The sequence below is a fragment of the Hirundo rustica genome, chromosome 7 (assembly GCF_015227805.2).
Source record: "Hirundo rustica isolate bHirRus1 chromosome 7, bHirRus1.pri.v3, whole genome shotgun sequence".
Lineage (NCBI taxonomy): Eukaryota > Metazoa > Chordata > Aves > Passeriformes > Hirundinidae > Hirundo > Hirundo rustica.
Window position 1 is genome coordinate 10,596,334 of NC_053456.1, and position 16,195 is coordinate 10,612,528.

General features: G+C 44.5%; 1 protein-coding gene across 1 annotated transcript in view; it reads right to left on the reverse strand.

Annotated features, from left to right (window-relative positions):
• PDIA5 (protein disulfide isomerase family A member 5) overlaps positions 1 to 16,195 on the reverse strand; it is a 97,358-nt gene that overhangs the window by 34,416 nt on the left and 46,747 nt on the right. Inside the window, exon 11 of the mRNA XM_040070147.2 lies at positions 14,140 to 14,276. Within this exon, the coding sequence (XP_039926081.1) occupies positions 14,140 to 14,276 (137 nt within the window). The remainder of the gene's footprint in view (positions 1 to 14,139; positions 14,277 to 16,195) is intronic.

Below are 16,195 nucleotides of genomic sequence, written 5' to 3' on the forward strand. Positions count from 1 at the left end.
TATCAGCCTGGAAAAAAGTCACAACATTAAACTGAACCTGAGAGAGGGACAACAAACTTTAAGAGCTTCTCCCACAATAACCGATGCTTTTCTGACTGTCTTCACAAGAATTTTGCTATTATGAGCTAGAGCCTGCTTTTACCTACCATTGTAGGAAAGGGGAGATACAAATTAGAAGTCAGACCTATAAATTGCAAATCAATTAATCTCTCCAATGATTATTTATCCTATCTTTGAATAATCCTGTGAAGATTGCCATTAAATTTTTGAGGCCAGTGAAAAGTTATTTAAATTAATTCCAAGGTCACTGCCTCTCCTTTGACTGCTACATTAAGTTGTTCAGGAGCAGCTTCATCCCTCTTTTGATGCTTTCTGTTCATAAAATGAGTGGGGAAAATAACAACAACCCTACAGGCCCTGAGCCCAGATGCTGCTGTGTTTTGCTGGGACAGTGGAAGGAGCTCACAGGTCTGCAGTGGGCACCTGTGACAGATGTGCTTCTAGAAGATGCACTGTCCTGTAAATGTTTATTGACATTAAAACTGAAAGACTAAGCAAGGGAAGCGACTCATTCCATCCCAGGTGAGAAGAAGGGCTGCAGTCCACACGAGGATGTCCTGTGCCTACTCCAAGCACTGCCATCCTCTGAGCCTCTGTGGGTCATGGCTGGTGGCAACACCCAAGGGTCTTGCAGGTGTCTGTCCAAGAGGACTCCCACAAGCAGCAGCTCCAGAGGTGCAAGACAGAGTTACTCTCCATCTGGCAGCAGAAACCAGTCCAGGTTCAGTGCCTGCTGCTGCTGACCCGTGCAGGACAACTCCTCTGACCCCTCACACCTCATCTTGCTCCCCTCGCACAAAAGGAGCCCCAGGGCGCGAGGGCCAAGGCTCGGATAGAAAGAGCACACAGGTAAGCAAAAAGGAATTGTTACAAGGCAGGGAAAAGAAGTCAAATCTTACAACAGTCAGTGCTAGGACATCTGGTAAGCACCCTTGCTAACATTTTCAAAACAGATGTCTAAATGAAGCAAGAATTCTGCTTTCCCAGTTTATAATCAATCCTCCCACTTGCACTGCTCAGATGTGCACATAAGCAGCTCCTTCCTCTGGTGTAGTCACTGGCACACAGCTTAGCTCAGCTGCACTCCCAGACAGTGGTGACCAAAGGTCCCCCATCCCCTCGGTGCAGACAGGTCACCTCCCTGCAGCATCCCCCTGCAGGGCAGAGGACAGCACTTGCTCAGCACTTTGTCCTCTGTGGAGTGGGACCATATGCAAATGCAGAGGCAAAGGCCGAGTGTGGACAGAGCAATGCTGAAGTGAAGGGGTGAGCAGCACACGGACAAAGGAAAGCATAACAAATGTACCAAGCAACTCTTTTCCCAAGGAAATGTCTGTGTTTATGGCAGCCTGTCTGGCACCATGGCAAAGACCCGCAACACGCTTGCTCCAAATCTTTTCAGAAATTAACTAATACAAGTACTTCTACTGTTAAACCTGGGTTTTACAGGCAGAAAACCAGTCAAGCAGTTCCAGCTAAGCTCCTGCATATGCTATCTTAGTGATGTCCCAAGAATATAAATCTGTTTCTCTCTGTCATTCGCTGTTTGCTCCTTTCAGGCTATCATGACTATATAAATAAACGCCATGCTTTTGGCCGTGTCCTCTCATTTCAAGACAACATTGTCTGAGGATCTGAAGTGTGTGTGACAAGTAAGAGATAAAAGACAACATCCAGGCAGTTGTGAAGAAGCAATTTCTGACATCAAGAACCCTAGAGGTAAACTAAATTGCAAATAAAGATTTTAAAGAATCATTACATTTCTGTCATCAGACTGCTCGAATACTGTTATCATGTATCAGCTATTTGTCATATCATGCCAGCTCTATATCCATCTATAGCTGCATACCAAAAATACCTCCATTAGCCTGATGAGAAAAAGAATTTGAAGCACAAAACATGTCCTGCTTTCAGCAAGTGGGGCACTGGCAGTTCAGAATACACTCCTAGAAGATTTACAGACAACTTCAAGAAAAGAAAAGAAAAATTCAGATGTATCTTTGCTCTCTAAACATTTAACCCTTGAGGATAACACCACTGGTTTCTCTATTCTTAATCCCAGTGGAGCAGTGACCTCTGAAAACTGCAGAAGAGCCAGTTCTTAGAAGTCAACATTGTTAACTTTGAACTTGTAACCCTACATATAAAAGCAGGAGTATCTATATGGAGCACGAGAGACACAGTCCTTGCAGCCACAGCAAGGACACACAAATCCCAGCCAGCCCTCTTACCACCCATGCAAGAACACGAATGAATTCTGTCCTGCCACAGAAGTCTGAAACGCGCCAAGACTTCCTATGCATCGTGTAAAAGAGGATCTCTCAGGTCTGACATGAGGAGGTCTACAGTTCCTTCACCAGTGCAGGAGAGCATAAACTGCAACAGCTGCAGACTCCCTTGCATAATTTAGCCATCTGCATTGCAGACATCTGATGGAAAATCATCCACAAATTTGGCAGGGAGGGAGGATGACAAAAGCAGCTGTTTCTCCCCGTAATCACAGGTATGAATATGAATCATGTTGGTTGCATGTTCACTTGATAGTCACAATGGTCAGAGCAGTCAGGCCATGACATGATGTCCTTGAATGAAACCCCCCCCCAAAAAAAACAAAAAGAAAAAAAGGAAAAAAAAGAAGGAGCCACCTTAGGAAGGATCACGAGTTCAAAGAATTTTGCACAATCCTTTCCCTCTGGGTACTTACTCCCACCAAAACATTCATCTTCTCACCAGCAGCACTGCACACCCAGGTAAAATTCCAGATACTTAAAGACAATGACATTTCAAGACTTGATGCTTTCTTATAAGAGGTGAGTCTTCAACATCTTCAACATGAATTCAATCTTGAATTCATATTTCCCACAGCTAGAAATGTGTGCACACATACACAAATCCAGATACCCCACCCCCAATGCCGTATTTTTAAAGGCAGGTTTGATTCCACCAGGCATTACACTGCTTAGAGATCAGTGACAAGCAAACAGCTTTACGGCTTTACAAAACACAAAGCCTATGAAAGGTCAGTCTGGAAAAGACTCTGAGCAACTAGAAATACAGAATTAGAAGGGAAATACTTAAGCAGTTTGGATTATTGCAGCTGAATGCCGCGGCTGCGTGGGCTGCACAGCTCATCCCGGAGCGCTGCAGCGCCCGGCCCCGCCATCGTCACCATCTCACTGGCACTGCCACGGGCAGTCTGTGCGTGCAATGGGCTGTGCAAATCCATCCCAGCATGGGCACACAGAAGAAAAGTCTCTGCCTGCTTCCAGGAGCCCTTCAGGGTGAAGTTGGGGCACAAAACCATTACAAACTGGTCGCTCTTCCTCCTGTCCTGTGTGACTTGCTGAGGTGGTGGTGACCCAAACCCAGACACCATCTTGTCTTTTCTGTGGTGGCATAATTTCCTCCCTCCCAGCATTACTGAAACCGCTCAGGAGAAGACTCAACAGTTTGAGACAGCCGTAGTATAAGTTAAAACCATTGACTTATTTTTAAAAAAGATAGTTGGATACATTACACAAATCAGATCAAACTGGGAAGAGAGCTTAACTAAACATATCCTCCAGGAACGCTGTCTGCACCCGTGCTGTACTCACAGCTCCTGCAGAAGGGTCACCTTTAGCCAGCAACAGCCCTGGGCAGGGGAAGGCTCAGCACAGGGGGGCAAACATGGAGCAGGTCCTGCAGGCTGCCTCCAGGGGATTTAAAAGACAGCAGCTCTGCACAACACACACTTCTGTCTTTACTTCTGGTCACACTGGAGCGCATCTTCTTCTGACTCAGGCTCAGGGGAAAGGGAGAATATTCTCCAAGGCTAACATGAGCCAGAGGCTGCTGCCTACCAGGGATTCCTGGGAGTCAGGAGGGAGAGAGATTTCTGCTCTATCTTGCCCTCAGCGTGCGTTCTCTGCTCCTGAGCTCACAGGGCGCCGTGGCTGAGCTGGACTCCTGAAAGCAGCCTTTGAAAAAAGATATCCCATCTGCACAGCAAAGACTCCAGCACACATCCAGGAACAACCTCAAAGTCAATCATCATATTTATGTAAAATAAACTTAACCCAAAAATCACATGGTTCCTTATTTTCACTCCAAAGGTGATTACAGCTTCCGGCTATTGGAGATTACACTGCATGTATACACCAAAACTATATATATATATATAAAAATATATAAATATATATATATACACTCTCACTCAAGACTGTGGTGCAAGTGGTAGAAGTCAGTGTTGGGAGATGATGGTGCCTCCTACCACCCCTCTTGGGAGGGAAAAGAAGTGAAGGAAGGTGGAGCAGCTGGCACAGGAGATAGGAATTACACTTCCTACACCAGCTCTGAGGAACATGGCCCTGAGTAGGTGTTGAAAATTAATCTTCCCCTATTGAAATGTGAGACAACAGCACGGTTGCCTTAAGGTGAAATCGTTGAGAGTTTATGAAAAATACCACCAGAAGGTTTCCTTCTCAATTAAACCAGAATTATTTCACATCCAAAAAAGATTCCCCTCCTCCTTCTCCATTGCCAGGTGAACAATAAAATTTACCTTGAGGAGGGAAGAGAAGTTGCACTGCTTTCCCTCACACTCTTACCCTACTCTGGAAAACTTTATGCTTTGGATTTAGCAATGAGAATGCCAGAGAACACAGTTGAGATGAAAGAGCTTTGAACGTTCAGCTTACAAAAACAGCATAACCTGTGAATTATTTCCTAGGATGCAATTCATGTAAGACATCAGCAAAACAGATGCCATGCAAAGAGATCTTTCTAAGCAAGGTTACATCCCAATGAACTCAAGCAGGGGGGAGTGGGGTTAAAAGGAATGGTGACATTGAATATTACCGTGAAGATACGTGGAAAGGTCAAGTATCAAGAAGAGATACTACGCAGAATGCACAGTTTTTGTCCAAAGTCACAGCAGAAGGGGCACCCAGCTGAGATCTATTCACCTGTTTAGGAGAAGTGGGCTGGCACAGTTGCCAAACACAAGCAGTCAGAACCCCAGTGAAACACAGCTCCACCATCAGCACAAAGCCTCAGTGTCCAAGCAATGGATTCATTTATTAGTAACTCAGAAAAACGGCAGCACTCACCATCTGAAAGGGCACAAGGAGCAGACAGGCAGGCAAGCAATCTTTCACTCTAGGTGTCTCTGTTCACTATTTGCCCTTTACCTAAGTTCTCTAGCTTTCACAGAATGGAAGTTGAAGCCATAAAGTATCTAGGAAGATAAACTTGACAATGAAAACTGGTAATGACTGAAGCAGCAGAGATACTGTAAGGCACTTTTCTAACAAGAGCCCTGCACAGTATACTGAGCTTATCCAAACAAGGGAATTATATTATTTCAGAAAAAATAAACCTGGAGTCTAATTCTTAAAGCTAATTCCTACTGTTACCCCATCATCAGAGGCAAGCAAAGTAAACCTATAAAATAAGTTATGCTTCACTCCTGAACTCACCACAAGAGCATTAGGGACTTAGCTGTACAATGGGGTCAAGCTTGCCAGGACGACAGTCACCCAATTCACACACTCCAATGTGGATTTTTAGCAGCTAAAATTACCTGAGTCCTCTAAAAGACCCCTCTGAACACCTAAATAACCTACAACAAACGCCCAGAGAACGAGGCCAGTCTCTCTTCAGCTGTCACCTCTCAGCTGCTCCTTGGTGCTCCAGCAGCTACTCCTCTGTAACCGGCTGAGTCAGTCGATAAGGACTCGTTAGGAAAGAGGGAAGGCAATAATAATGTGAGAAATGAGGCAGCAAATCCCCAAAGAAACTAATGTTCCCTTCACACCACCTGCCACACATCCACACGAAGCTTTTTTTTCTGATTGGAATAGCCTTTGCAAATGTCTTCTCTAATAGAGAAAGTAATTGCTCCCAATTGGAGATGAGCATACAGCAATGCATTTCGAACAAACCTCCCAAATTTCACAACCCCCAAATATCCACACTTTGTCTCCTTTCCTTCCTCCTTTACTTCTACCTTGCTCAACCCCCACGACTGCTACCGAGTAAGTTACTCAGTGTACACACCGTGCCCCCAGAACAGCATCACACCACAGGGCAAGCCAAGATCCAGCCCAAAGGTGGACAGCCCAAAACAGCCCATGTCACCACTCCCTGTGGTGACACTGAACCAGAGCAAGCCAAGGCTCCTCTCTTTCAGCCCTGGCATGAGCTGTAACCATGTTTCGAGTCATCAGCTCCAGCCACGATAATCTCCTCTGAGCTCTGTGCTCACCCACTGGCAGATGGGGTTTCCTAAACTTGGGGGCCAAAAAACTGATGTCTGCCACAAGCCAGGGAACACCAAAGGCAAAGTCCGACTTCCTTCACAGTAATCAAGACTTTGCAGTGCTCCTACGCCTTCCATATCTCAATTCCTGCAATACTGGAGCAGCTTGCAGTCTGGCCAGGGCTTGCTAGATAAAACTCCCACGCAAGGTGAAATGTTATCTCCACTTCACAGGTTGGAAACCGAGACAAATATTTAGTGACTTGGGTTGTGACTGTACAAATCAAAGCGAGGCAAAGAACTAAACTTTTACATCTTCAGGCCAAGGCTATTGCTTTTATCACTGGATCATCCTTTTTTACGGCCATGCCCTGCTCAAAGAGCACAAAGTACTTCAAAGAGACAATAATCCCATATGAAGTGTGTGCTCCAGTATCAGAAGACTGACAAAAAAGAGACAATAATTTCAGTCATTACCATCTTCACCCCTTTCATTAGGTATCCTATCAAGTTTTACTGCACAAGATAATTACCAGGATTCTTATATTCTTCACATTCCTATTTATATTAGGTACCACTAAAAACCCATATTGATTTTTATTTTTAGATCCTTGAGAAATACGAGTGGTATTGTCAGTAAAGGAAAAATCCATGTCAGGTTCTTCATTTTCCTGGTTTGCTGCCTTTCCAAGAACTTCTGTTTTAATGTCTGATTAAATCTCCCTGAAAATAATTTCTGTAATTAGTTTAATGAAACAGGTCACTGCACTGGCACTGAACTGTTCACTACTGTTTAAACTCCCTAAGATTTTTGGTGATATTCAAATATATGTAGTATCAAGCAACACCTTGCTGCAGACTTCCACGCTTTTAAATAATGAAGAACCCAGTCTAAGTGTCCCAAACCTCCCCCCTCCGAAATCAGCAGTCAGGACCTGCTCATCTCAGTGGAAGCAGATTCTGAAGCCAAGAATGTACCAGTTCCTAACTGGTTTATGTGAGGAAGGTATCTGCTCCAGAAGCCTGCCAGAAATGTTCAGCTGAGGAGAACATACATACAATGCACAGAAAGTTGGCACAATTTATGCTCGTACAGGGAAGCATTTTATTATACATTCCATTAAAAATACACTAAGGCAACATTAAAATTAGGAGCCTATGGGACACAGAGAATCAGGAAACAGGATTCTGAAATAGAAGCAGATCTTTTCTCTTCAACAATCTGTCCAGACTCTTAAACAGCAACACTCATCATCCGAGTGCCCTTACACAACAATTCGGTTTTCAGTGATGTGGGCACTGCAACAGTCCACCCTGACATCTGCATTGCCCCACCAAAATCCCACCAGAGACAGGCACTGCCTGTGACCCACAGAACAGTCCAGAAAGTTTGACTTGTTCAAAGCTTTCTCTAACTGCCCTGAAAGGAGAACATCTCAGAGGGTCTGGCGTGAACAGCACTGAGCCCACAGCAAGCACCCTGACACATAAATGTCTCCCAGTGCAGCTTCCCAGTCCATGCACCTGCACCACGGGGACGTGGCACCTGACCAGAGTGCACAACCTGCCTGACACACCACAAACCTGCAGTCACTCAGACCTGCACAGGGGCACCAAAAGCAGCTTCCCAGCTCCCCACTGTCTGCCTTCACCCCAGAGCCTCTACAGCTGAGGATGGATGCCAAAGGCTCTCTATGCAGCCGCTGAACACAACCAACATTTTATTTTGAAAATCACAAATGTCATATATGACAGGGACAAATGAAAATTAAAGGATGTTTCCATTCACAGTCAGTGCTGCTGGATGTCTGGATAACCCACAAGCCTTTAACCTCTGCTGGAACAACTGCCTTTGTCGACTTTTTTTTTTTTTTAAATCTTTGATTGAATCATGAAATAACATGGAAAAGCTTTATTTATTTATAAGTAATTTAATTTCTTTATTTATCACAGGCTGCCAGTGTTAGGCTGCTGCTGACCTGTGCTAGAAAGGCCATTTTTTTCAGGCTGCAGAGTAGATTATTCTTCAGCCTTTTCAACTCGTGGCCTTTCTGTTGATACTGCCAGCAGACATCCCAATTAGAGCTCACAGCAACATAGCTTGCTTTCAAAGGGAACCAGTGGGGGTCTGAAAGGGAGACTTATTTATTTATACTTGTAAGACATGGCTTGAAAAAATAGATTTGATTTTGGGTTCACCTTGCTTCATATTTAAAGCGAGCAATGGATTCCCACATCCCAATCTCACCACGTGCAGCAGTGAGAAACAAAAACAACGCCACTGAAACCAGTGATGGTATGCTGGCAGGGAGAGAGCCAAGCTCATATCTGGTTAGAAGCTGAGGCCTTCTTCTTGTACTGGGCTAATTGCTTGGGATTTTTAATAATGAGTTCACAAAGTCGCTTAAAACCTTGGGTTTAAATGCACTGGAGGGAGCAGGAAAGGAGTGAAGGGTGTGAAAAGCTGTTTTTCAAAGCTAAATTGATAAAACCCCTCCCTGTGCAATTAAAAGCATGAACAGCTGAATAGCTGACATTGGAAAGCAGCAACTGCATAATTTATAGGGTCGGTTTATAAAGGAGAGAAAACATCCGAGAACAGGAAAGGAATTTCATGGACATTTCAACATCACATGAAAATTGTGGTGCACTTTATCATTTCAAGGTTTATTTTTGCACTCCCTTCCACTGGGAGGAAGCAAGCAAAGGTCTATTAGGCTGCTTTTTCCCTGCTTTCCCGCTTTATCAATGGAAGAAAAACCACAACGGCTCCAATACCCTACTAAGGATATTGACATTTTTTCTAACCCTAAGTCTCCTGCAATCAGCTTATATAATCTCTGAAGGAGCCCTGTGAAGAGGACTCAGAAGAACACAGATTTAACCTGAATTTAGGCTCACATACAAGGAAGAAATGTAGCAGGAAAACATTTTAATCGTTTAATCCTTTAAAAATCAAATGCACACTCACACCAGCAGTACAGCCAAAGCATTTACTTCTCCAGTGTTTATTACCTCTGGCATCAGTACTGGATCACAAACTTTGGCTAATGGGGTATGGGGAGAGCAAAGCAGCCCCAAGCAGACATCTGGGCTGACTGACTACAGCCACCAGCCAGCATCAGACTCCTCAGATCCTGCTTGCTGAAGGTACAGGGGGAGGCTACAGCTCACAGGGGCACCAGGACATAATTCTGCATGAGGCTGCAAGAACAGGCATCCTTTAAAATGTTAGCAGAGTCATTTGTGTTAACAAAACATAATGAAAAGTAACTCCTGTGCGTGAACAGCAGACATTTCCAGAAACCATTCCTGAGCTGACTTGAATTTCAATCCTGGACTTTAAACACCTTTCAGTGGCACTTGAATTGACTTATCAGTGACTTGGCTGGGTTTATTTTGTGACTGAGATGTGATTTGGAGAAAAATGCTGAGGAAAATGTAGAATGTGTAGGGGGTTTATTCCTTCAACAAAACAGTCAGAAAGACTGCAATCTTTACTAATTTGGCAAATATTTCGGACAGAATTATTTTTAAAACTGCATTAGACTCAGCAAACAGTTTGATGAGGAAAATGAAAACACAAACAGGGCTTTTTTTTGTGATCAAGTGACTCAGGAGCATTTTAAGTCCCAGTGAGTACCCATGACACTAACACTTGACTGGCAGCATAACCCATATTTAGAGACATTCAGAACCCAGCTGTCATCTTGGGCATCTAAATAAATCGATCAGCTGTAGGCACAGATATCAAGAAGCACATACAGACATGGAGTCTTTATTCTCATTGCTAGCAGAAGCTTATCATAATCAGCAACGGTGCCTTTAGTTATGTTATGGTACAGAAATAACTTTGGTTGGTGCAATAAATCCTTTGTTATAGACTCAGAAATAGGCCTGCTAGCATAACTGCTATCTCACGTTACCAAATACAATCAATCCAAGTAAAAACTCCATATCCCTTGGGAGGGAGGGCCCCTTCTTTGTTCTTTTGTACAACGCACCAGAACCCAGTTTTGAGGTAAAACAACACATTGAAGAAAACACTTCAGATGTCTGCAATACTCCACTCTGGATATATCCAGGATAACACTAAGCTCACCACCAGAAATTATGACATTTCAGCAATTTGCTTAAGTAAGGAGCAGAACACTGCACACCCTTCACAGATGGCTGGGGAGGAGAGTGCCTCCAGAGCCTGCCTGGCTGGGTCACTGTTTACCTATGCTAAATATTCAGATTTATTGAACATCCTCTTAAGGGCTTTACAAAGGAGTTTCAGAAGGTCAGAAATCCTGCTCTGTGTCCCCAGTGACCTGTGAGACGAAGGCAGGATGAACTCATCCTGCCCACCCACACTCACCCACGTTGCTCAGAGCCAGCAGCAATGACCTGAAGCAGCACATCTTCTGTTTAACGCTCGTGATAAATTACTGCACGAAAGGTGTGGTGTCTCTGATCCCAAGAGGGGCAAGCTGCATGCTGCAGACCTTCCTGCTGTGTTTAAAACACACGAGCTGCTCTCCTTGAACTTAGTAATGCTAGGCAGCACTTAAAATGCTGCCGTGCCTTCGACTGGGCTAGTAAGTGCACCTGATGGTAAATAATTACAGCGGGGATGATCATTAGTAGCCACAGGCAGGGACCGGCCACATCCATCACGGTGCCTAATGGTGCAGTTCACAGGTGTTTACCTGCGGGGTTTGGTTCAGCCCTACCTTCAGCACTGGGGGCAGGGGGCAGATAAAAAGCTGCCAAATCCCCACACATCTTTTCATGCTGCATTGGCCACCTGAATATGCAATTAAAGCATCACTGAAATAATTCTCCTCTAGTGAAACAGCTCCTCGTGTATGTAATGGTTTGGGCTGGGATAGAGCTCATTTTCTTCACAGTAGCTGGTATTGAGCTGTGTGTTGGATTTATGCTGGGAACAGTGATGATAACTCAGGGATGTTTCAGCTATTGATGGGAAGTGCTTACAGAATCCAGACCTCTCCTGCTCCTCACTCCATCCCACCACAAGGAGCCTGGGGGTGCACAAGAAGATGCCAGGGGACACAGCCAGGACAGCTGACCCCAAATGACCACAGGGATATCCCGGACCATATGGTGTCATGCTCAGCATATGGATCTGGGGAAACAGGGAGAGGGGGACATTTGGAGTGATGGAGTTTGTCTTCCCAAGTCAGCACTGTGTGCGCTAAAGCTCTGCTTTCCTGGGCATGGTCAATGCAAAGCAGCGAACAAATTCCTCGTTTTGGTTTGCCTGTACGTGCAAAAGGTTATTAAACTACCTTTATCTCACAAACCCACGACTTTTCTTGGCTTTCAGACTCTCCCCCATCCCACCATGACAGAGCAGCTGTGTGGGGCTGAGCTGTGGCTAAACCACAACAGCGTGCCAGAAAAACTCCAAGTCACATGTATGCTGCGTGGTGACACAGGACTTTAAATACTTGCTAATTCCAGGCCAGTGCTGAAATCCCCTTGATTATTCTTAGTTACACAGAAGTATATCCTGTGTTATGAGCCTATTTTATATATGTTTCAACTTTTTTTTTTTATTAATACATAATTTTTAGAAAAAAACTTCCTCAGCCTGAGCTACCAAGGTTAAAACAAGTAAGAAAGCTCACTGGGTTTACCACTTCTTTTACTGGAATAATTTATCTCCTAATATTCATAAGGTGACACCATTAGCACATTTAAGAAGTGCTAAGAGAAGAGCTTTTAATCATGGAGATAACTGTTTATTATAGTTGTCTGTCATTAATTAGTTTGCCAGCCTCATACTCTCTGCTGAGGGTGCCCAGAGAGGATTCTTACCCACACATATCTTTTACACATGTACGAGCTGGATTCTGCACGTAGGCATACCATTACCACCTGAATGTAAATAAAACACACAAATATTTGAGTTGCATTTGAAATGGAGCTGCTCTAGCACGGAACACTCTTTATCCCAATTTTGAGCAGCTGGAAAACGTTATCAGAAGATTGTGACAGCCCAATTAAGGCATTTGATTTACTTTTAAAACAGCATTTGCCAAAGTACCTCAGTGCAGAATGCTCCTTAGTACAAAGCATGCCTGTCTGGAAGCACCCCTGCTCTCAAAATAGGTAATGCAATATTGTTACTCCTAAAACTATGTTACCTGTGTTCTTGAAAATACTAAAAAAAACACCAAAAACTGAACAGAATCGTACTGAGATTCAAAACTAACTTGAACTAACTATAACATTTGATTGCAGTTGCATGTATTAATCTATTTTTAATCTGGCTTCCTAAAGGAATAAGTTTTACAGGGCCAACTGTTGATTTCTTCCCCCTCTTCCTCCTCCTGAATACATGACCAGACTCCTTTGCCCATTTGCAAACTCAAAGAAAGGCAAAGCTTTAAAGTACTACTAAATCTCTGTGAACACGTTGAGGGAGAGAAGACACTCCTCCCATGCCATTGTGCAGAGGGAGGGAAAGCAGGGAAATTTCGCAGTGACATTTGTGCTTGGCAGCAGCTGCTCAGCAGGCACACAGCTGAGGAGCAGCAGCCCCCGCTGCCACTGGCACACCGGGGTGCAGGGAAGTCTTTGGGTAACGAAGGATAACTCCTGAGCAAAGGAGGCCTCATCAGTTCTGCCACTTGTGCTTTGGGTTTCGGACCAGGCGCCCATCTCCGGTCCCGCTTTCATTAGTACAAATAATCCAGGGAACGCGGCGACAAAACAGCAGTCAGCGCCCTGCTTCAGTGGACCAAATTCTTAGACATTTCATCAGGCAGAGGAAATTCATTATGGTATGTTTTTCAAATGAGTCTTATGAGCAGACCTGCAAAAAAGGCACTTTCGGAGCTAACTCCTGCTGGCTTGAAGGGAAGCAGGATTTCAGACTCTGTGCCAAGACCCTCGGCTGTGAGCACAGTCTGCCTCCAGAGTCCTGACCTCTACATCTATGCCCCTGAAAATGAACGTCTCACCCAAGTACTGCTCCCAGCACAGCAGCAAGGGGAGACAGAAGCTGGAGACAGAAGCTGTGTGTCACACAGTGTGGCGGATTCAAGCCTGAACTGCCCGCCGCAGACACAAACAATTGGAAGAAGCAGATACGTAGCTGAAACAAGCTCCATCCACAGTGAACTAAGAGGTGAACGCAGTCCTCTTCCACCCAAGAGCAGACAGGAGGGCAGTGTGGCTGGAACACCTTCCTGAAGGCAACCCACTGCATTTTATTTGTCAAGCTAAAACCTCAAGTCATGAAAAAGATCACTTCAAAGCATTCTCAGCAGAACACTAAGTAGTATCACCACCACCTCTGCATTAGGTATCAAAAGTCCCAGGGTCTTTCTAAACTTAGGCCTAGTTTTGGCACAGTTCAGCACAATACACAATGACAATCACCCCTTGCACTGCCAGAGAAAATGCTCAAAATGACAGAGCAGCAGCCATGGACAAGAACCCAAGAGCTTAAGTTCTCGAGTTGAGTTAGCTGTTCAATCAACCAGAGTTCTGCTTTGAAAGCAAACAATACTGAGGAAAAGTTGAAAATGGTAAATCATGCTGTAAAGTGAGGAGTACCCAGACTATTTAAGCATCATTAGACACCTCAGTTATGTTTTGACTCAGCCTACAAAGCGTCCCTCTTCCAGAGGCACATCTCCATTCTAAATGTGAAGTCAGCAACTTCACAAACATTTCATGCCTTGGGTATTTAACAGTCATCACAAACAAGAAAAGCCTGGACTTTTGAGTTCATGGTTCTGTGAAACTTCCACAGAAGAACATCAGTGATTTCGTTAGTGAGCATTTGGCTCAGAGTACAGAAGAGAAAACAAACTCACATGGTGCATGGAACATCACTAGCACAGATGAATGATCTTTTATAAACTTGTCGAAGTCCTCATCGGTCAGGTGATAAACTACATTTTCTTCATCTGCCCAGGGAGTCTCTGGAGCCTGTGGCTGAGGTGCTTGTGGGCTACAAGACAAAGAGACACAGCTTAAAGGCAGCTCTCTGGTGCTAAGCAGTCATCTTGGCAAGTCAAACTGTAAGGAACCACTTTGTGCAGATGTTCACACGTCTGACACACCAACCCCAGTGAACAGCTTCCATACCTGCATCCATCCAGAACTCACAGGCACTGAAACACAGATAAAACTGGAGGAGGAACAAAAAAATCTGCAAGAAGCTCCTGAGGACAGATCAGCAATGGAAGGGGATGGAGCGAGGAGATAACCAGACTGCTTGGTTATTGCATTATAGAAATCAAATGCATTTTCTATTACTCTTTTACCCTCCTCAGCAGGACGCTCCCTTTCTCACAGCATTCCCACTTTGTAGTTCACAGGAGTCATTGCAAATGAAAGAAAAAAGCAGTGAGCAGAAACAGCCAATTTAACCCGTCACCTTGGATACTGACAGCGTGACTGGGGCCAGCAGAGAAAGGAGGAGCAGTGTTGGGACCATGAGGCAGCTACACACACCATTTCCCCAGCAACCCATGGTTTTACCCTGAACAGCTCTGGTGAGCCAGGGAAGCATCATTATGTCCTCACTCTGCAGTGGGCTCATGGGCCTAACTCAGCAAAGACACTCAGCTGCACGCTTCACCTAAAAGGCAAGTGATGTGTTCTACTGACTTCACCTGATTGCAGCTGAGTCCAGCTGTCTTTGATGGGTCAGAGACACAGTGGCAAGTCTGGAAACAACCTAAGCTCCTCTGGAGCTCATCACCCCAATGAGCAATTGTTTCTGGCTTTTATTAATGTACATTTAAAAGAGAATTTGGCAGCTGTGAACTAAACTATGCTAATTGATATTTTACTTATTAAAGCAGTGCTCACAGAAAAGACACCCAAACAGCTTCCAAGTCTGGCTCCTGATGTTCATGTATTTTGCTCAGTTGCAGTAATGAATTTCCAAATACCCCCCAAAATTCCCCAAATTCTTTGGCAAACTACAGGTCTGGATGTTGCCCCATCTCGGCTGAACGCAGATTTACTATTTTTGATTAAAACGTATTATTGTGTTAGCTGCCTGGAACAAGGAACGGCAAACAGATGATAACTCATTTATCCTGCCTTACTCATTTCTAGGCTGAAAGCCTAGTTTGATTAAAAAAAAAAAAAAGAAAAAAAGCAGTAGAGATACACAGATTCAGAGAGCAAATTCTGTTGATGTAAGCCATGGGTGTGATCCAAGAATGAAGCAACCCATGCAGAACTGTGATGCACACCTCTGCTGATGCTTCTGTGATAAACAGACATCAAAATAAGAGGTCAGAGCTGCACCTGGCCAAGCAGCCCAGAGAGCAATAATCTCCAGGTACCCTGGCAGAGTGAAGGAATTCCAGCAAACACCAGGACACTGAATGGATTTGGGAGCTGGGTTGAGTTGGCAGAGCACAACGAACACGGACACAGCGCCTGCAAAGCACTGGGGGTGTTTAGCAGGGCCTGCCGTGACCTATTTCAGTCAGGAATTAGTAAAGCAGGGCACGGGATGTTTATTCAAATGGCCTAATTTAAAATGCTGTGCATGAGCCTACACAGGAGGTGGTAAGAAACACCTCAAGGCCTGGAGAAAGCAACAAGCAAAATTTAAAATGTCACGTAACACTGAGACAAGGCACAGCCAACACCTGATTAGGATGACAGAAGTCCAGAAGAGTTATCAAAAGCCAATTCAATTGAGAGCACAGAACAAGTTCTTGATTTAACGGAGTTGCTGATGCTAAGGAAGGGCTCGAGGGGGATCTATAAAAACAGCCAGACAAACTAAAGAGCTATTGAAGGAAGCAAGAAGCTGTTGGGCTTGCCTCCCACTCAGGCTGATACAGCTGTGTATCAGATTTAACAAAAAATTGATATGTACAAGGCAGCATCTCTACTGTGCTG